At 43.2% G+C, this 22654-nt stretch overlaps 1 protein-coding gene across 1 annotated transcript in view; it reads left to right on the top strand.

The window, feature by feature from the left end:
- The window catches only part of cdh7a (cadherin 7a), a gene marked incomplete at both ends in the record, with an annotated part of 38706 nt that extends 26705 nt beyond the window's left edge, over positions 1 to 12001 (top strand). Inside the window, 3 exons of the mRNA XM_080837270.1 lie at positions 3916 to 4033; positions 4880 to 5131; positions 11487 to 12001. Coding sequence (XP_080693396.1) covers positions 3916 to 4033; positions 4880 to 5131; positions 11487 to 12001 — 885 coding nt within the window. The remainder of the gene's footprint in view (positions 1 to 3915; positions 4034 to 4879; positions 5132 to 11486) is intronic.
- Positions 12002 to 22654: the final 10653 nt, after the last annotated feature.

Here is a 22654-nt window from a genome sequence, read left to right as displayed (position 1 = left end):
TGCGCTGATTGAGAGAGCTTTGAAGTAGTCATAAAGAGCCCTTGAAGACAATTCATTTCTCCCATCAGGGCCCTCAATTGAAAGCAGAAAGAGAGAGAGAGAGAGAGAGAGAGAGAGAGAGAGGGCACATAGGGAGAAGAGTGGGCTGTGGGGGGTGCAAAGAATCAGGCTTAGCTCTCCCTGTTGGAACGACAGTGTTTGTGTTATAGCAATTAGGCTAAAGCTCTGACATTCCAAAGTCGCCCAGAGACTGATGTTTGTTCTCTCTCTCTCTCTCTCTCTCTCTCTCTCTCTCTCTTTCTCTCTTTCTCTGTCCCTCTTTCTCCCTCTCCGCTCCTCTCCTCTCCTCTCCTCTCCCTCTCTCTCCATCTCACTGTTATAATGTATAAGGGAAGTGCTTGCTTGCGGGCTTATCTGACAGACACTATCGCTGTACTTTCGAAAGCAACACGCAGATCCCCCCTCGGGAACCTGGTCTATGTGGTTTTTTTTTGTTCCTCCTGGCCTTCACTCCGTCATTCTAACTTTCGAAAGACTTGCTTTCATATTACCGGCTAAATGACTTTCCCGTTTCCCCGTAGCCCATCAGACCCAAGGTGTCTCCTGTCTGTCTACTGTCTGCCTTCTAGGTGTCTCCTGTCTGCCTGCTAGGTGTTTCCTGTCTGTCTGCTAGGTGTCTCCTGTCTGCCTGCTAGGTGTCTACTGTCTGTCTGCTAGGTGTCTCCTGTCTGCCTGCTAGGTGTCTCCTGTCTGTCTACTGTCTGCCTGCTAGGTGTCTCCTGTCTGTCTGCTAGGTGTCTCCTGTCTGCCTGCTAGGTGTCTCCTGTCTGCCTGCTAGGTGTCTACTGTCTGTCTGCTAGGTGTCTCCTGTCTGCCTGCTAGGTGTCTCCTGTCTGCCTGCTAGGTGTCTCCTGTCTGTCTGCTAGGTGTCTCCTGTCTGCCTGCTAGGTGTCTCCTGTCTGTCTGCTAGGTGTCTACTGTCTGTCTGCTAGGAAACGAAAAACGCTGGATGTTTTTGTAATCGTTTACAGTCCTCCGCCATATGTGTTGGGCTCTGATATCTTTTACCAAGGGATCGCTCTGAACAACAGCCTGGTGACAATCCTACTCAGTGTTGAGCATGAAAGGCCATGGTCTGCTATGATGTGTTATCATATGTTTACAGCACAGCACTTGTTTTTTTGTTAGTTTTTTTTTTGTTGCTTAAATCAGAGTGACGTTGAAGGTGTCTTCTTAGGTTTATCATGTCTCACTTGGCCCGTTTGCTTGTGTCTGTGGAATGCCTCTTACTCATTGTGAGACACCAGGGTTTACTTGGGGAGAAACAGAAAAGTCAGGCAGCCGCAGGAGACAAGGGGGATATGACTTATCCCTGTGGATAGTTATTACTCCTATCTGACTTTGATTGTTGTTTTAATGGGTCTCTCAGGGTTACGGTCTCTCAGGAGACATATTCCTGAGAAAGTGCTGTTGAATGTTTATTGATATGGTAACAAGTGAGTCCTTTTGGAAGGGAACGCACATTTTTTTTGCGGAGTATGATCATTTTTTGTTTGCATGATTTTTATTGTAACATTTCAGAGTTTTTCCATGTTCAGGTCTTTTCCTTTCCTTGGTGTCTAATTTATAAATGTACTACACAGCCTTGGTTTGCATATGTGAAAATCAGCTTTTAAAAAAATATATATTTCTACACTCAAGGCAAACTGTATTAGAAATCATAACCTAGTCAAAATCCTTTTTGTCGTGTAACTGATTTTTAATGACAGAAAATGTAACAACAAGGAAACGAATAGGCCAGGTGCCAATAGGTAGAACCCCCCTGTTGAGATAGAAACAGATGGTAAGTTGTTAAAGAGTGCCCTCCCCAAATCCCCAGCAAACAAGCATGCTCTAATGGGGTCGTCCTCGCTCCTTTTCTGTGCCTCGCCTCCCGTTTTTTTAGCTCTGCGCCCTCACCTCCGTGCCCTTCATCTGCCTCTCTCCTCAGTCTCCAATGTCATCCTGAGACTTATAACATTGTCTACTGGTTGACAGCGTGATACATCACTAAATAAGTTAGAGCAACATCTGCGCTTTCAGGGTACTTTGTCTCACCCAAAAAAGATCCTTCAGACCTTGCCTCCATTTTTTGCTAGCCTCCCAAAACCCATAGTCGGTGAGATTAAAAAATATATGTATTCATATTTATTCACTACATATATTGTATTTACATGCCGTACATCGCTCTGGCAATGCCTGGGTTTTGGAATTAAGGGGAAGCTTATGTCATCACGTCTCTGGCCAGAGGAGAAGGCCTCCTCGCTGGGCTGTGGTTGGTTCGCTGACAGACTGTGATAATGTGGTCATCTCCGGCTGTCAGGTCCGAGCATTAGTCTCCGCTTGACTGGCCAGCCTCCTGAGATGCTTGTGGTATGGGGTTAAAGATTTGCCCTGCAGCTAGAGAAGGTTCAGTCACATGAATGGCGATACTCAATCTCCCCTGAAAGCTGCTGAGCAAAATATATCTCTCTCTCACTCTCTCTCTCTCTCTCTCTCTCTCTCTCTCTCTCTCTCTGTGGCTCGCTCGCTATATCCTTCTCCCATTCTGTCTCTACGGTTTCTGATCCCAGAGTTCCTATGATCATGCCAGCGTTCATTAGTCCACTCAATCTGATGACTTATTAATGAATATGAATTATATATTGCAATATAGGCCTTGTTTAGGATTTGATTTTTAACTTAATCATGGCATCACTGGACCTCAATACATGATTCATGTCATTAATAATTGCAAGTTGTTCTGCCTTAATTATTCATTTGCCAATGTGGTGCCTGACTCCTTTGCAAAGGTGTTAAAAGTGCGAGTTGATGTTATGTGTCTAAGACAAAGTCCAGTCCAGTCCTGTCCTCCATACATTTTCCCTCCTTATTTTGCAGGCACCCTTCGTACACCCTTCATCCGCTCTCATTTTATTCCACTGTGGACGTTGAGTATTCAAGCCATTTACCATAAGCTAATGTTCTGTGAGCTCGTACATATTTGATTTCATCATAATGTTTGCATTAATGTAGAAGTCAAGCATTTCACATTACACATGTTACGCTAGTGGACAGAAAACCTTTTTTAGTCATTTTCAGTTAGAATCACTATCATGATTAAGATATATTTACAGATAAAAAACACCACCCATTAACCTTACCTTTGCCAAGTAATGACTTCTAGTAAGGGTGAGAGATTAAACCTGAATCATTGACTAAATAAATAAAACGTTAAGCACGTCCCCCATTAATGTAGCGGCTGAAAGCTAGATGTACGTGCTGGGTGAGTCTACTTATTTCACCCTCTCCCTCCTGCCCTGTGGAGCTGGTCTCATGAGATTTTCTAGTAGATTGAGTTTGTGCTGACTCCAGCTGGACGCTTGGGGATCACTCTGCACACAGTATTTAACCCAGCCAAAGCCTGCAGATTAGACCACAGTGGTGTCAAGGGAAGCTTCTTATAGCACCACCTGATGGGGCACCCTAGATAATCATCTTTAAAACATGGCACTTTTTTAGATGGTCTCCCTCTCTCTCTCTCCCCTTCTCTCTCTCTCCCTCTCTCCTCCCCTCTCTCTCCCTCTCTTGAAAGTGTGGTCAAATTCCTGGATGCACTCTGAACATTTGCAGTCAAATGCTGCCAGAGAGAAATTGAGAGAAGTATGTGATCCATCCGGATATCTGCATTATTTGACTTGAACTTACAATGCAAGGATGTCAATGATGTGTTCAGGTCCACACTGTCTGTCTCTCTCCAAGTATTGATTTCCCTTGAAGCCCTAACCACGATCCAAACCTGAGAGATTGTCTCCTGCTATTATGAGATGGGTTAACAAAATATGAATGCTGCTGTCAAGTCTGGTTTACAAGTCTAATATCAAGTTTTCCCTGCAGGTGATCGAAACCATAAGCGCAGTGGATCAAGACGAACCACCCAGCGGACATCGCTTCTTTTTCTCTCTTGCAGCCGAGGCTGCTGGCAACCTGAACTTCACCCTGAGAGATAATAAAGGTTATTCTTTATTTACATTTTTTGGGGAGGCACTTCCTGTGCTGATCTGATCTAGTTACTAGATTTTGAAGCCATTTTCTTTTTTGTAAAAAGGTTTCACCACATTTCAGCAGCAGATGATAGCTGAAGCATAGCAGTGCACTATAGACACAGTTAATATTCTTACTACAGCTGTATGGTTTATGTAGTTATATTTCATGTGTGAGTCAAACTAAGTTTAGTGCAACTTCATTTCTTATTCTTAATTAAGGGGCATATTTTCGTGTCCCACATCCTGTTTTTTTGGGGGGATTCGCGTCACCCTGCAGTCGGCACTAATGAAGTGTCGTCTGGCTCTTTAACTAGTAAAAAGGTTCCGTGTTAACCACACAGCTTCAGACCACAGCCAGATCCTTTAACTTTTTAAAAAGGTTCTGTGTTAACCACACGGCTTCAGACCACAGCCAGATTCATTTCCCCCAGATTTCCCATGATCACATCCATAGAAAAAAAAGAACGTACTGGGATCGGGTCCAGGTCTTTGAGGCTGGGACAAGCTTCATCAACAAAAGACTTGCATCCATCTCTGCTGCTACCCTACAGCACTGTACCTGGTGACTGGCCAGGCTTTTTAGACAGCATGGTCTACTGACTTTCCTGAAGATGATCCCTAATGACCCCTTCCTCATTCAGCTGAGTCAGGAAAATTAAAATCCAACACGTCCCTGCATGGAATTGTAAAACTTGAAAATGACTGTCATCAATCTAAGCTATTTGTTGTAGGTCCCCATCTAAATTACCTCCCCATACATATTCATAGTCAGATTTACATATTCATTTGATTTCATTCCCCCCTCTCGCTTCCAGACAACACAGCCTCTATCTTGACCAAGCGCGCCGGCTTCCAGCGGAGGCAGCAGTCTATGTACCGGCTGCCGGTGCTCATCGTGGACAGCGGGACGCCGGCTCTGAGCAGCACCAACACCCTCTCCATCCGCGTGTGCGAGTGCGACGGGGACGGCTCTCCCCAGTCCTGTGGGACTGAAGCCTTCATGCTGTCAGCCGGCCTCAGCACCGGGGCTCTCATCGCCATCCTGGCATGCATCCTCACCCTGCTGGGTAAGACACAGCCCTGCCTTCTCTAGGGCCCTGAGCCTCTGACACACAAGACAGGACATTTTGCTCTCATTTTGTATAAACAAATCCCAAATGCGAAAGTTGACTTTTTGTCTCAGGTGTATCAGCACGTGTCATGTATGTTTGAACTCTATGATAGAATCCACATGTGCCGATATATCTTATAGTCACTTTGAGTTCTATGCATTTTCATTGTCAATTCTACCTTACAGTTTAATATCAATTCCATTTCAGCAAGCAATAATTTGACCCACGATGGATTCACATGTCTTTGACATTTGCTTTTCTGACCATGAGTGTTTGTGCAACACCAGGCAATCAGCCAGTCCTCCCTTCACTTTGTCTAGAATGACCTGTATGGCCCGACTGTCCCATTTTCCTGCTCTTTGGTGGTCCGGCCCTTTGCTGATTGCTATTTCAGGGGATTCATTAGTTGATTGTTACATGAGAGTACATCACCCAGTGTGCCCTGCCTTACCTCTGGACCGGCTGTTGACTCCCGCTTTGTTTTGATTTGTTGACCTGGAGACTGCTGTGGGACTGAATGCCTAGTTGATGGACGGATTGATTTCTTGATTAGGCTATGGCACTGATAATCTGTTTCAGCACACGGGCTTGCAGTCTTAACAGAGTTAACTACAGGCCAAGACAGAGGTAATGGATTGGAAACATGAAACATTTTGGTGCAGTGTTGCCGAAGGAAAGCTTGTAGTAGTCCAGTGTGGCATCGCTGCTACACACAACAAATTGATATTTTGTGATGCTTTGAGAAGTGTCAGAGATCATTGCTGTGATTGGGCAGAATGATGGGATTGTGCGGAAGAGCCACTTCGGTTCAGTCAACATGGATACAGCAGATAGATTGTCATTTCTTACATTTTCTTATTCAATACCACTGAATAATTCTTTGTTCTCTGTAATTGACTCTAAACATTGTATCTCCCTCCACTTCACAACTCCTCATCCTCCATTTATGCTCTGCCCTTTACCTGCCATGAGGCTCAGACCACATCCCAGATGATGGCAGCTATGTCTGAGACAGGAGGAAGACAGAGCAAAGAGATACGTTGTGTAGTGTAGACTGGAGACAAGTCAATTGCAATGCTAAAGATGGGCATGTGTGGAAGGGTCTAAACCCATCTTTTTCACCACTAAAGAAGAACTCAGATTTAGACAGCCAGGCAGCCAGGCTCCATACTGATGGGCTGTGGCTTCATTTCAGTACATCTGACTATTAGTAGGGGGGGAAAAGAACATGAATCGTGTTGTGCTGTGAATGCCAAGCCAGAGTGTTTATCATACTTTTTATTGGTTTAGAAAAGGAAAAACATTACAGACAGCCAGAGTGCCGTGAAAGCCAACAGTAAAAACTGTTTTTAACGCATAAAATATATTTCTGTAACTGAATTATAACATTTCAAAGTACAGCAATTAAAATACCCTGGATTCCATTTAAACTGGTACATGTTATAATAGACTAGAACTCTGATATGACAAAAATACAAATAAAAGGATACAATCTTCGAGACGACATTTCATAACATCCACAGAATTTCAGTTCAGAAACATTTCAGAGTCTAAATATGAAGCAATTAGAAATTTTCTTGAGATTGATTTGAGCAGAGTACAGTTAAATACGGTACCATACAAAACAGAACTCTAGGACCTTGTTAGTGAAGTAAACATAATTCTGATGGTTGCCCCAAGGCTACTCTCTCCCTGTTTCTCCCTCTCTCCCAAGCTTCTTAGCCATTCGTTGTTTGATTAATTCTAGCTCTTGCAAGACATTTGTAGCAGTGCCTTGCCGCTGCCCTGACTAAGAAAAAAAAAATCAGCCAGTATCCCACAACAGCAGGATTAGGCCTGTGCGCTGGCTGATCTGAGCAGTTATTTTGGGCAGGGAAAGCAGAGCCCGCGGGGCAGAGCCAAGCCTGCTCTCTCTCTGGCTGAGAGGAAAGGTGGAGGATGGGGAACGCTCTGGAGGAAGAAATCAGTGAGCAGATCCTTCCTTCTTTCTCTCTCTCTCTCTCTCTCTCTCTCTCTCTCTCGCTCTCGCTCTCTTTTTAAAGAATAATGAATCAACAAGCCTTTTGTGCCCAACGCCGTCTGTATTAGTCACACTAAACAAACAGCAAAAATAGCAGGACAAAACACGGCACCTAATGCAGCCGTGAATGCGCCCAAGACAAGGACACGATGCCGTGTGCTCACTGAAGCAGTGAGTGGCGCTCTACTCTGTTCAAATCTGCATTAAGCAAATGAATGTTTATCAAGCTATACTGAATCACACTCAGTCTTCACGAGTGGTGCTTCATCAAGTTTGATTATGTCCTGTTACCATAGTGACACAAAAGGGTGAAGCTCAGTGACTGGTATACATGTTTGTTTTTATTTTTGTGCTGTGCTACTTATAAACTGATCCTTATCATTTGCACTTACCTAGTGGAGGTTCAACAATATAGAGGGGGGGGGAGAGAGAGAAAAAAATGTTTTGTTTCCATTCCCATTTCCAGGAGATCTTAGTCACTTTTTGTTTATGTGTCTTTTGTATTCTCCAGCATTAATCTAAACAATTTCAGGAGTGCATCTCAAGCAATGACAGGCGCTCCAGAGGTCTGCAGTTGAGATCTGAGGCACACCTCTCCCTCGTTAGAGTGCTTTAGGTAGAGGGATAGAGCCAGGTCACTTGAAAGAGGAAAGTTCAAGGACCTGGCTGAAATGTCTCTCTCTCTCTCTCTATCTCTCTCTCTCTCTCTCTCTCTCTCTCTCTCCCTCTCTCTCTCTCTCTCTCTTTCTCTCTCCCTCTCTTCCTCCTTCCCTCCTTCCCTCATTTTACCGCAACTCATACCTACCATTTCTGCCTCATGTTCATAAGATGCAGCATTCTAATTTGCCTGACCCTGAACTCAACCCAGCCAGGATGGTGGTCCTTAATGTTCCTAGAGTTTCACTGAGCTCGTACAGTAATGCTAGGACTGCGTGGGGAGATGGATTGTACTTAGCGGTAAAAAAGGAAGAGAAAAAAAAAACAGGTCGGAAGGTCAAACTACCGATATTCATTCCGTACCATGGTAGTCTTGATTGGCAGATAAAGCTTTGGGCATTTGCTTGTATTAAGTTGTTCAGCCATAAATTAAGCAAAATAGGGACACAGGGAAGGATGGTGGAGTGTGTGAGAGAGAGAGAGAGAGAGAGCGAGAAAGAGAGAGAGAGAGAGAGATAGAAAGAGAGAGACAGAGAGGGGGGGGGATTAAAACAACAGCACATACCATAATAGCACAGACTCATTTTGAAGACATCGATGAGAAGGAGGCCCCACAAAATATTCCACTTGTTGTTCCATTGATTCTGCATGATGGATTGTTTTTCTCAATCCAATTACCGCAAATTGGGGATAATGTTCAATTGATCCACTGCTCCCTCTGAACATCCATCTTGTGTCAAAACTGCACTAAGACTAAATCAGGCCTTTAAGTGGGGGCAGTCTGTAACACTTTAGATGAAAGGGTGTAAATTAGGTCTTTATCACACCCACATAATCACTGTATGGCATCTCACACATAAAAGAAGGAACTATTCTGAAGGCGTTCTCATATCTAAAGGGCATTTGGAGTGGGATTTGTGGCATAGAAATACATTTCCATGGTGAAAGGGCCATCGTTAATCTTTGTCTCACTGTGAAAATATCCATGAGCATTGACAAAATTTGATGTCAGGAATGTGGCTGACGCTTGTGATGTATTTCACCACTATATTTGGCGAATCCAACCATTTAGACCAATCAGTCATAGCGGGTGCTATTTCGAGGGGAAGTGATTTGCCTTGCAAAAAAGCCACGAACCATCCCACATGTAGATTGATATGGCGCTAATGTGTTTCCGATTATGTAAAGCCGGGTGTTTACCATCCAGACTTTTAGCCGGTCTCTGGGGCCAGGCAGATTTGCAGTTTGCCCAATTGAGACACAATGGACGAGTAATCCCGGACAAATAACTCGGGCTGTCTCTCGTTTGAACTGGATTCATGGAGCAGGGGCGTGAAGTCGTCGGTCTCTATCCATCTTGATTGCTCTCCTCTTCATCTGCCCACCCCCCTTAGTGTTTGTCTTGTGATTATGCAAGTGCACGTGCTGTCCTCACCCCACCCCCACCCCCGGCCATCCTGCCTCAGCTCGTCTGTCCCAGGGAAGACAGCACATGGGCGACCTCAAGGATGAGCTATGAGCCCCAGCCTCCATATTTCACCCTGCTGGTGGCAGGGCTGAGGGATGGATCATTAGACATTCTCCCTCACGCACACGTTCTCTCTCTCTCTCTCTCTCTCTCTCTCTCTCTCTCTCTCTCTCTCTCTCTCTCTCTCTCTCTCTCTCTCTCTCTCTCTCTCGTCTGCTCGCACACGTTTTTATGTCTCCCTCGCTTTTAGTCACAGTCTTTCACACCTCTCAGGCCTATTTGAGGGGCTCCTGCTTGTCACTTTCTCTCTCTCTCTTTCACTTGTCCTTTCTGTTTCTCTTTACTTGTCAGGCCTTTTCCTCTCACCTTCCATGGCCAGCTTAGAATTCTTGAAGAAGAATTCTTGTTTTTTTTTGCCTGTTGGAGATTAAGAGCATGTATTATTAGACAGCTTCCGTAAAGCCAGCCTCATGTATATCTGGAGACTGAGGGTGGGTTGAGGAATGCTGGCAGGACGCTGCCGAGGTGGGTGTGGTGTGCGGTTTCCATGGTGCCAGAAACAGCCCGAGCTGGAGCCTGTTTACTTTGCTACCGCAGAGTTACGCCATGCCTCGGCTTCCCCCCCTCACACACATCACACTTCTTCTGTCTGCTCTCCCTCTCTAGGGGGCAATAACTGGGTTTGCTGCTTTATATGGGAATTACTCACAGTGCCTCGACTCACCCTTTTTTACTACTGGTAGCGTTATTATTTCTATATATTTAGCTTTTCCTGAAATATGGAAGTTCATTATTCAATTTGTTTGAAATTAAAGGATAGACCTAACCTAATATCAGGTTAGAAACCATAACTGTACCGGCTCATTGCGTTCAAGGAAATTTGATTATTTTAATGAATTTATTTATTTACCTTTGCCTTGCACATAACTCTTATTTATCTGGTCTTATTTACCAGATAGTGTAGGCATATGCTGGAGCCATAAAAAGGATTTAGTGCTGGCTTGGACAGTGTAAGCTGCTTGTGTGAGTGGCAGAGTCGAGCCAGTTGCTGTTAAACCCTGATATTTACAGCATATTCTGCAGCTCTTAAATCCCCACACGCTCTCTGAATCTGCATGCATATTGCGCCATGGTTCCTGTGCATCAGCAAACACTGACAGTGACAAAAGTGAGATGACGATAGCACGGCCCACGACCAGCTACCCAGCGATTGGCTGAAGGGATGCATGGGCGTGTGTGTAATGTTGTGTGGATGTATGTTGAGGTATGTCCAGCATGTGGGCACAAATGTAAAGAAAAATTGTGTATATGTGAGTGTGTTTGTGTGTGCGTGTGCGTGTGCGTGTGCGTGTGTATTTGAGTGTGGATATATGTATGTGGACAATGTGTATGACTGTGTTGACATTATTTGAAGGTGAATGCCCTGCATACGTATGTATGTATGTATGCTATGCAACATGATTGAGTGTGTAAACTTGAGTGTTTGTGTGAATGCTGGGTCAGGCGGGTGTATTTCACTGTTGTCAACACCAGTATAGGAGAAGATTAAATCAGCCTGCAACCGCCCCCCCACACCCCCTCCTCCGATCTCCACCACCACCTAAGATAAAATGTGCACTGTTAAAGATGTGCCAGGGGTGCCATAAAAGCCATTACGCCCTAATCCGATCGACATATTGATAGAATGAATGTATCTCTGTGCTGGGTTAATTGAATAGAGAAGATAATATAGGTGATCTCTCAGACAATGATGTGAGCTTGGAGTTGTGCTTACAGGTGCAGATTTGAATAGAAAAAATAATAACATAAAGATTATTGTGGTCCCAGGGCAATATATATATGACAGATAGCATCTCTCCTAAACACTGGGTGATTGTGTTCCTGTATTGCCTGACTTTATCTGTGCTCGCAGTGAACATGCCCTGCAGGCTCGAGACGAGGGAGACGCCTCAGGGGTTCGCCAGCCTTTCTCCTGGGCTCTAGTGCTGGTCCTGTGAATGTTTTATAGCATGCTGGAGGAAATGATCTTTAGTGTCTCGTTGTGCAGTTCTTTCAGACTGACAAACACAATTCAAGAAGAATTTGTCTTTATTTTTGGCTCTAATAACGACTTACTCTCTCCGTCTCTCTCTCTCTCTCTCTGTCTCTCTCTGTCTTCCTCTCAGTGCTGGTGTTGCTAATTGTGATGATGCGGCGGCGGAAGAAGGAGCCGTTGATCCTGGACGAGGACCGGGACGTGCGGGAGAACATCGTGCGCTACGACGACGAGGGCGGTGGCGAGGAGGACACGGAGGCCTTCGACATGGTGGCCCTCCGCAACCTGAACGTGGTGCGCGACAGCAAGTCCCGCCGAGACGTCACCCCTGAGGTGACGACGCTGTACGCCCCACGGCCCCCTCCGTACAAGGCCGCCCCGGCAGATAACAACGGCATCTTCCGGGAGTTCATCTGGGACCGGCTGAAGGAGGCGGACGTGGACCCCACAGCGCCCCCGTACGACTCCCTGCAGACGTACGCCTTCGAGGGCAGCGGCTCGGTGGCGGAGTCCCTCAGCACCCTGGAGTCCCTGAGCACAGACTCGGACCAGAACTATGACTACCTCAGCGACTGGGGGCCGCGCTTCAGGAAGCTGGCTGACTTGTATGGTCACACCGATGGCAGTAATATATTCTCCTCCTAGCTGGGGGTTGTGTCTAGGGTTTTTTTCTTTTTTTTTTTCTGCCTGACCTTCAACATGAAGCTGAAGCTGAAGGCGAAGAAGAACGGTTCATATGGGAATGAGAATATTATGAACATTTCAACTTATTGTGGAACAAAAATCTGTCTCAGTGTCGCGATCCAACAAGCACACAAGAGATATACTTGGAAGTGAATAGGAAGACCCTTTTTTGAGCACTTCAGGGCTTTTGTCATGGCCTACTAACAACAATAATTTCACAGAAAAGGGACAGCGGACTTTGGATTTTGTTTATATATGAAACACTTGAAAAAAACATGAAAATGGAAGAACTTTAGGCACAATTGAAGCTAAGTGTCACATTTATCAAAGAACCTTTCAATGGAGTGAGCTGCACTGCAGCATATTGCTTTCATCTGGAAGGGATGTACTTGAGTCCTCTGTATCTATGGTGACCAGACAAAAACTGTGCCACCAGCCGGTCCAGTGTTCTTAACGTAACGCTCTCCTCAGTCCGTATCAGTGTCTCTGTATTTCCACAAGGATTTCAATCATTTGTGGATCTTTGCTTCTTGAAAAAAAAAAAAATAGGTATTGCAAATGATAAATTATACAACTGAACTGTCTTAACAAGATGTTGTCATCCCAACACTGCTCCCTAAACAGTTGTTTTAACATAAAAAAAAACAAGCCTTTACAAGAATCTCAGCCGGGGCTGTCAGGCTACATGTTTAAAGGCTAAAGCTCCAGAGGAGGCTTAAATGTTGCCCAAGGTGTTCTTAAGTCTCCCACTACTGCTGCAGATTAAGCGAATACCAACCTCCTGCTGGGGGAGTTACGGTACGGGGAGACATGCAACATGCAGCGGCATGCATGAAAACATGGTTCCGAGGACTGCCTCCCGGTTCTCTAATGAAGGATATGGTGGCACTGAAAGACCCTGTTACCGTTTCCTACAGGTGTGTTTCTGGAATGGAGAGCTGGAACGGGTGGCTTGTATGTGTCTGTGTGTGGGGGGGGGGTTCGATCGGGAGCGCTGTCTGAGAGGATTGCTTTCTGTCAGGCTGCCTCACTAGACTCTGTGTTGAGTAAACAGTGGAATATGTTGAATATAGTTATGAGTATAGTTTTTTTTCTTCTAAAAAACTGTAACATTGAGCAGCCGAGAGCAGCTAAGCTGTCTGTAACGAGTGCATTCAGTTCCAGTTTTTCTTTTCTCTGAAATATTGATATGGACTCAGAGGGTATTTTTGATTTACAATAAAAACAGTATTTATAAAGTCTTCAAATGGAATATCTTAATATGTAGAATGTAAGAAGTGGCCGTAAAAAATAGTGGACAGAGACTTTCACTGGCTCATCTTTTTAAAATTTCCTAATGGATAATATTATTAATATACTGTCCCAGCGGTCACTGAAATATGACCCTAGGCATAAGTATATTGGGTACTTTGATATTTTCTATGAAGTCATGCTTTTGAAGTGAGTGCACAACCAGTGAATTCACTGGTGTAAGCAACCACTGAGTTTGATGAATGGGGTGAGCCATGTCCGAACGCTTAAAAGGCCTTAGCTAAATTAACCCCTGAAAGCGATTTGATGGATGATTCTGCTGTGTTACAGAGCATAAACATACATCCACAAACATGCTCGCAGAGGTGAACATGGCCCAACTCCCAGCTCCGGTTTGAAATACAAGGACAGAGATGAAATTAAAGATATTTGCTTATAGACACGTAGTATCTCTCAAGCAAAATAATAAAATGCTTTGCTTTCATAGTCCATGTCGAAAATGGTCTGTTGTGTCGATTCCATCAAGTGTATTGCGCTGAGAAAGGCTTTTTAAGGATTCATTTTCTGCTGGGCTTTTAATACATGCAGAGCTAACATTCTAGTGCTATTAAAGAATGCTTTTGACCTTGACAGCACTGTTTATGTCTCAGACCCCAAGGCATTAGCTCATTTCTTGGAAGAAAAAAAAACCTATTTATTTACGCTTGAAGTTCATTTCTAAATGCGCAAGTGTGAACCACGGGTGAGCTCAGCTTTGTGTGTCAATACAATTCAGACAAACACTTTACAACTTTAAAACATTCAAAGTTTTTGTGCATTTTTTATGTCGTCATTATTGCTATCCTTGTTATTTCTGCATTCATTATATTTGACAGGAAGTGCATCTCACTCCATTGCCGATGCTTCTCCTTAATGAGCGCCAATGATGATTTAGTCATTTCACAACCAAAGTGGGGATAATGAAGATTGAGGATATTGTCAGTGAAAGTCTGGGAATGTTTCATGTTGTAAAGCAAATGTAATTATTTGTTAACTGGCTCCTCTAAATGAAAACTAAAAGAGCAATCGAAATCTCATTAGATTTTGGCACTAAGTAATAATAAATACCATTTCAATTAAGGGAATTGCCGAGGATTAGCTGCAGTAAGCAGACACAGCACACCAAGAAGGGGCCTCCTCTTGGGACGGAAGGACAAGACCCAAAATATTCTTGCAGGGAGACATTTACAGCCACTTAATAATCACATGCACAGTCCATCACCCATGGCACTTACTTAGAGGCACGGGTCTCTTTAAAAGGCAGAGAGGTTTGCCATGAGACATCGCACTGCAACTAATTAACTCCCTCATGCTGTTATCTACTTGGAGAACATGGCTCTTTTGTTTCCAGTCGGACCAGTGGTCCTGAATCGCGCCTACACAGAGTTAAAAATGACAACATGTCATTTGGAAAGATGGGTCCACACTTGACTTTGTCACGGCAGACACAGTGTCCTGCCACAGGGGGATCAGTCAGACCAGCTCTCTGTCTCAATCCACATCAAAAACCCCATCTACACTCACCATGCTTTCCTAAACAGACAGTTCACACATCAGTAACTGATGATGGAGAAAAAGTAGGGAGACGGGCAGTCACTGGCAGAAGTGACAGTGAGGACTTCAACCTTAGTATTTTGTCAAAAAATGTATAATGTACAGTGTTATTTTCTTGTTTTTTTTTGTATTGTTCCTGAATTGAGATTGTTGCTTATGTTCTGGTAGCTTGTGTGTCCCTGGAAATCTTAAGTGGCCTTTCCTGTTCCAGCAGAGGAGACAGATGACCTGAACGGAGTGAGAGCAGAGACTCAACCCCTCAGCCAGGCAGACAATCAGTGCCCCAGGTTCAAAAAGCTCCGCAAGTTTGGGCAGTGAGGGAAAGAAACAATTTTTGTACAGGACATTTCCAAAAATAAAAAAAAAATAAAAAATTGCTCTTGACTCAAAGTCATATGTATAATTTTCAATAAAGAAATACATCTTGTTTCATCCAGAGTGGTCATGCCTTATTTTTGCCGTTTTATAAAGATGTGTTTAATTTTAAGTTTATTATAACTCTTCGTTGATTAACACTGTTTAAAGTATTTATCAACTTAGTTAACATTTTGTAGCGCTGCCTAGACGCAGGTTGTAGCACACTCGTTGACACGTCTCAGTAATTACCTGCGCTGCAGCAGCATTGGCGTATGAGGAATGATTTAGAGATCATTACTGGAAAACACCTGAGAATCCCCTGCTGACAGCTGGCCACCAGCCATGCACCAGTCATGGCAGCCAAAATAAACACTCTTCTCTCGCACATACCTTATGGCACCCGCAGCATGCCAAATTAGTGCTGTGGACATCCCTCAGGACGCACACAGAGGGTTGGATCCCATCAAGTGTCACCACATACAATATTATATTACAGCACTGTTGTCCCTCTGTTTCATTTTTTTTTTATCTCGTTAAAGTGTAATTAATTAAATGAATTTGAAGTCAGCATACAAAGTGTTGTGTTATGGGTCAGGGGTGTTTGATTGGAGTGATGAATAGTATGCGTAATTACAACAGTTACAATTATTTACAGTTTGATCTTTACAAAGAAGACCATCGTAGTATTTTAAAATACTTTGTTTAAGTGGATAATATGGACAAGACTACTTCTACAGCTCACAGCTGTTCTCTGTTCTCTGTTCTGCTCTGCCATGAAGCATTAGTGAAAACCCAAGCCTACTGTAATATAAAATATATATATAAATATAAAATATAAAATATATCTCTCTCGCCTGCTTCATCAGAAAGGAACCCCGAAGGGAAGGGGTGGATTTCCACAAAATATTCATTAGCTCCTAATGGTCAAAATTAAATACTGTATTCATTTCAGAAAAATGCAGTGGTGGTGCAAAGCCATCAGTTTGGCTAAAATTCATATGCAGTTTAATGGAGAGCCCCAAGTTAAGGGCCCTGTTTCATTATCCCAGTGAGACACTCCTGCTGCTGCTGACCATGCCTGCCGCTTTTTAAAAACGCTGGTACATCCATTCCACACGCGGCCTGGAATCTATGCCAGTGACATTTTCACTGTCATTGATTTTCTCTCTCTGAATTAAATATGTGATTCATACATTTAACAAGATTGCTTTAAAGAAAAATCCAATTATTCCTTCAAGAATCTGTGGAAAAGTCATTAAAAGGGCCTATGATAATTATACGACTAATAGGCATTTTGAACCATTTGGAAAGGGTATCAATTGGCTTTGACCCTTAATGAGACCACTTGAGGTTAAGAGATAGTTAGGTCCATCCAAATGGTTTAAGGATCAATGGCAACATTGGTTTAGAGTCATGGACACAACCATCCTTGAGACAACAGAATGGAATAAACGAAACACATGTGAATGAAAAGTGTGTTAAAAATAAAAAAGTATTATTATGTAAAAAAAAAAAAAAAAAAAGTTTTGTGAATTTGTGTGCAAAAGGAAGGCGACAGATCCATGGGCGAAGCTGGAAAAGTAGAATATACGTTTCATAAAAAATGTAACACTGTTCAGTAGATCTGATCTAGTGGAAAGGAAATGGTGTCATTTCTGAAGTGAGGCTTACTGAGCGCCTTATGTATGTTTAATAGGGTGCCAGCTACCAGTCGGCCCTGTGCTGAATCTGTTACCTACTTGCTTTGAACTGACCTTGGCAGACAGTGATATACTTTGACTTGAAAGTGTTGATTGCATCTGCACAAGAGGGCTTGGAGGAGTTGGCAACGTCGCCCCACCTAAAGCTGACATTCTAGGGTAGGTTCCTTAGAAGAAAAGAAATCATATCAGTCAGATGAACTTTTGGTGTTCAGGGGTATTCAGCCTTAGAACACGGAACACACCAACAGGTATTTTAGTGGAAGCTTAGTTTAAGTTATTCGGTCACATTGGAAGTTGCAGTCTTTAATAGGACATATAGAGTATACATGGATTGTAATTTCTCTATGCTGAGATGCACTTCTCAAACAGGATGGCCTTTCTTCTGGCCGCTCATGAAATCAAAAGATTCGGCTGGAGGGCCAGGCACTATTCACAGCACGGTTTGAGGGTGCAAAAGGCTCCAAAGCCAATCAGAAGGAGGAGGAAACTCGGAGAGAGTTTGCCTCTACCCCCGGGGATACAGGGATCAATCAGGGACACACTGAACTATCAGAGACCCAATCTGCAGATCAGCCTTGGCGGAGCAACGGCCGTAGAGTCGCTGAATGAATGCGAAGTTCCATTGCATTTTTATTGTGTCCACAAATCAGGCTCAAATTGGCATTCAGAAAGGGAGTTTTGCGGAGACAGGCAGGCTGAGGACTCTTGCTTTCAACTTGAATCCAATCCAATGAACTCTTTCAGTCATATGAGAGCTGAGGAGTGTTAGGGGAGACAATTATTCACTTTCTTTTCAGAAGGACCCCAGGCATAAAGCTCTACTTGTAGAGTAGAACCATGATGTTGCCCCCACCTGGAACACCACAATCTTAACACTTTCCGGAGCCTTTCAATGACACTGAAGCACCTGTGGTGACCCCGGTCCAAGAGGCATGAGTAACAGCCGTTCTCAGATGAAGTCTGAAAAAGTCTGATGAAGTCTTGTTTTTTGAAAAGACTGGGTTCTGTTGAATAGCTATATATTTAATGTATATATACATATATATATTGAATACGCTAATACAGCATTTGCACAGAAAGTTAGGCCTACCGGTAATATTCCACTTCTAAAGATCACATTTTTGCATGAAACCACGAGGCCACAGATTTGATCTCAATTTGATTTAGAATTTAGCTAAATCTATCAGGAACACAAATATCACATTCCCTTTATTTGCAAATAAAAAAACACCTAAAGGATAAAAACCTGATAATCCAATTCAAACTCTGCAGCATGCTTTTATACATAATATCGTTATTTAATAGTGCCATTAAAAGATTGAAAGTAATAACCATCTCTCTCATAATCAATTTTATAGACAATGAACCTTTGAGGGATAAAGGTAAAGGTCAGGTATTTAGCAGGTGCTTTTATCCAAAGCAGCTTACAGAGACACGGAACAGTGGTCTGGAACCTAGCCTGGGTCGTCCGCTTAGAGGGCGGCCACACTAACCACTATTCCTCCGCTTAGAGGGCGGCCACACTTACAACTATGTCACCACTTAGAGGGCGGCCTCACTAACCACTACTCCACCGCTTAGAGGGTTGCCACACTAACCAATATTCCACCACGCCCTAGGATACATTTATTTCATAGGAAGGTTAGTTAGGTAGTTAGTGATAGGTTGTAATGCTATGCTTATGTTGCTTTTCTTGTTTAAACTTGATTGATTGCAGTAGTGGCTGACCAATACCTCCTCATAGCCAAACTGTGTAGCTTGCAGCCAAAAATGTGTTAACAATGCCAAGCCAGCGGATGCACACCAAAAGACCTTTAAACTTCACTCCAGGCAGGCAAGTTCAATCTCTTCATGGGTGTGAGGTTTGACACAAAAATGAATGTTAACTTTATAGCCTGAATAATGAAGATATTTGTGACCATTTGTTTTGATATGAAGTTCCAAGCTTCCTGGACAAACGGAAAACCGTAATTTGAGTATTTTATTTCAGCAATTCAAATTGTAGCTGGACATGTTATTGTGCACTATCTGTATCTAGGCCTGTTGTCCTTTTCTGAAATTAAGGTTGCTGGACAACAGGGTGCAAAATCCACCCCAATGTATCTTCAGGTGGGATTCCCTTTAAAGAGGGCTTTCTCTTAGTTCAAGAGCACGTCCATCCTTTAAATTTAAAATGAGCAATGGGACACTGAATGTGAATCTTAGCCATTCTTGAGACTGTTTCCTATTTTCCTGCTCACCAAAGAACTGAAGATGCCCCAAACTATGGGCATCTCATCTAGGTGTGTGGACACTCTGTCTGTTGTCGCAACTCAGAACTTTGCTGTCTGGTATTCTGTCCTGCTTGTTGATCCTCCAGAGCCAGAAAATCTTCCTCTCAGCTGAAGAACAGTTTGGAGAATATGTTTAATGGCATCCCTAGTGGTGTTTTCAAAAACCAGATGGTGTTACAGCAGTTAAGTTGCTACTAGCGCACCCTTTAAAGGGTCCCAGCAGAAGAAGCCTTTTTGGCTGTCTGAAACAACCAAGAGGTTTGACTTGTAGTTCCTTTTAAATGAAAGTCTTTCTTTGGATGTGTGTAAAAATCCACTTTCATCCCAATAAAAAATTATGTGTCTGACGGCAACATAAAAGTGTTAGCGTATGGTGTCGGTCCATCGTGATGGTCCATATGGCGTTCTGTATGATGGAGTGCTATATTGGAAAAAAGGGTCTCATAGGTAATGATGAAATTGATATTTTCCACTTTAAGTAATTGGCAGGAACTTGAGAGAATTTAGATGAAAAAGTGCTATTATATCATTGTGTGAACATTGCAACACACCTACCCGACTTGCATCATTAAAATTATTCAGGACATTTGGGTTGCGTGGTGTGTGACTGTTTCAGTGTGAATGTGTGTGCGTGTTTGTGTGTGTGTGTGTGTGTGTGTGTGTGTGTGTGTGTGTGTGTGCGTGCGTATATGTGTGAGTTCATTCTTTAGAAAAAGAACATCAAACGTAGAAAGTTATGCTGACTTTTGCGTCTCCTGACAACTGTGACTCTGTCTCAAGGGCACCCACCACCCTTCTTGGTAAATAGTCAGTAGGCAGAATTGAAAATGCGTGTTTGTGTGTGTGTGTGTGTGTGTGTGTGTGTGTGTGTGTGTGTGTGTGTGTGTGTGTGTGTGTGTGTGTGTGTTTGTGTGTGTGTGTGTGTGCTTGTGTTTGTGTGTGTGTGTATGCAGCCGGGGAGGATGAACCATTTCATGTAAATGAAGTTTAGAAAGAGATTGACCTGCAACTTGATCACAGCAGCATCTTTCATTCTGATCAGAGGCTCCGATATGCTGGGGGCTCATCCACCCTGCGCTGATGGATTAGTCGGGCCTGAACGAGACTCCTGTCAGGAATTCAGAAACCTGGACACTTTAATCACACGAACAGCCTGACTCCCAGCACTTTTATGAATGGACTGAAGATACAGCCTTGGCTTGCTGGAGAATTGAGATGCAGTGTCAGTGTGCATTGTGGAGCATCGCAAGATTGGAACTGTGTTTTTTTAATGTATAGGTATCTGACAAATGAGACAGGGAACTGTTCCATGAGTGTAGGTTCCACAGAGATGACTCATATTGTTCCTTTAAGTATTCACTGCAGTTTGGAGATGCTCTCCAAAAACACCAAGATCCCTCGTCTAGCAGCACTGTGACAGACATTCTGGAAAACTGGTCACATCCATGTTTTGATTTATTGTTCTGATGCCAATGTTATTGTTCTACTTCTGTGCTACCTCGCTGCTTAAATGCTTAGTAGGATGGGTTGCATTGCACTGCTTTGACCAAAAGCCTTACCTCCACATGGTCACTCAGAATACAATACCTACAGTGTGAAATATACATTCTTTCACATTTCAGTCCACAAACACCAATATAATGTTTAATGCAATACATACTATCACTGTCACATTATCCTAAACACATATAGCATAAAATGTCATCCAGGCGAAGAATCGCCATCGTGAAAGGCGGGACTTTTCCCAGTGGGCCACTGCCATTGGTGGGCTGCTGGCTAGCATTAGTGGGCTGTAAAAGATTTATATTCCATACCAATAGTTTCAATATTATTGGTCCAAAAGGTTTTTTTCTGTGCAAACACAGTTCTGTTATTCCCTTTCCAGAGCAATAGGCTACCATGGTCGACAAAGCTCCACTTATTCTGTAGCCTATATGAAGTGAACCATACTAAAAAAGCCTAGAGGCTACTCTAAACTTTAGTGTGTGCACTGTAACACTTGGAAAATAATTTTAAAAAGCATTAGTCTAACTTTAGCCTGTGTGTACCAATAATCAAGTTGCAGCTACACTTGTGTGAGTGTGTTGCACTTGTGCGAGTGTGTGTGTGAGTGTGAGTGTGAGGGTACCATCTTCTTCGTACATCCGTGGTCAATGTAAACACACCAAAAGAAAGAAAGAGAACATCTTCTTCTTTCTACTGCGATTTCTGGAAAAACAGACTGCACAGCGCACTAAGGCAGGATCATTTGGAGACCTTCATTTTGATGTCAGTTTGATAAGACGTATGCTCAACTGTCAACACGGGCCAAGTCATCGACAATCTTGCAAGAAGAAGGGATCTGCTCTGACGGCATCTAAAAGCATGAAGGCAGGACCTGGTTTTCTCATTCTAATTTGTGTTTCAATATGCTGCCACATTTTTATTTGATGGTGATTTATTACAGCTTTTCTTCTGCAATGACCCATGTGTGATAACACACAGTATGTTATTAAAATTTATGAACGGTTATGTTATGTTAAAATATGCAAAACAAGCTTTGAATTTCAGATCACCACTCAACATTACCTAGATGATCTATCTGCCAGTCTCAATAGCACATCATGTGTGCAATAGACTAGGGTACCACAGACGCAGAGTACAGACACACACACGCTCTGAATCTGTATTTTGTGTATTTCGAAACCGACTGCTCCTAGCGACGGGAGGCTCTGTGATGCTGAAAGGCGGCCTGACAGGAGATCATTCAGCAGTTGGCTTATTGGCGTGATTACTCCAGCATGTACACCACTCAAAGTGCTTGGCACCACCTGCCTGTTACACCAAAAAATTATCCGCTGAACAGAAGCGAAGAAGCAGTGAAATTCAAGTCCAAAGCGCGTTCATTCTGTTTTTTTACAGTAGTGAGTGGCATCCCACCAGACAAAATCTTTCTATTTCTCTATATGTCTATCTATCTTAACTCTAGCTTTGTCTATCTATCTGTCAGTCTATCCATCCATCCGTCTTTCTATTTCTCTATCTATATATATAAATCTATCTGTACTCTAGCTGTGTCTATCTATCTGTCAATTTTCCATCCATCTTTCTATTTCTCTATCTATATATGTCTGTACTCTAGCTGTGTCTATCTATTCGTCAATCTATCCATCCATCCATCCATCTTTCTATTTCTCTATATATCTATCTACCTGTACTCTAGCTTTGCCTATCAATTTGGCAATCTCTCCATCCAGCCATCTTTCTATTTCTATATATATCTATCTATCTGTTCTCTAGCTGTGTCTATCCATTTGGCAATCTATCCATCCATCCATCTTTCTGTTTCTCTGGACCGCATTAGTCATGGAAGAAATGGAGGCAAGCAGTCACCCTCAGACAATTCACTTTGATTGCTTCTCAATCAGTAGGTCAGGACAGGTCCTTCATTAGTGTGC

This window comes from Sprattus sprattus (genome assembly GCF_963457725.1).
Source record: "Sprattus sprattus genome assembly, chromosome: 4".
Lineage (NCBI taxonomy): Eukaryota > Metazoa > Chordata > Actinopteri > Clupeiformes > Clupeidae > Sprattus > Sprattus sprattus.
Note: the sequence above shows the minus strand (reverse complement) of the source record. Positions and strands in the feature narration are given on the sequence as shown.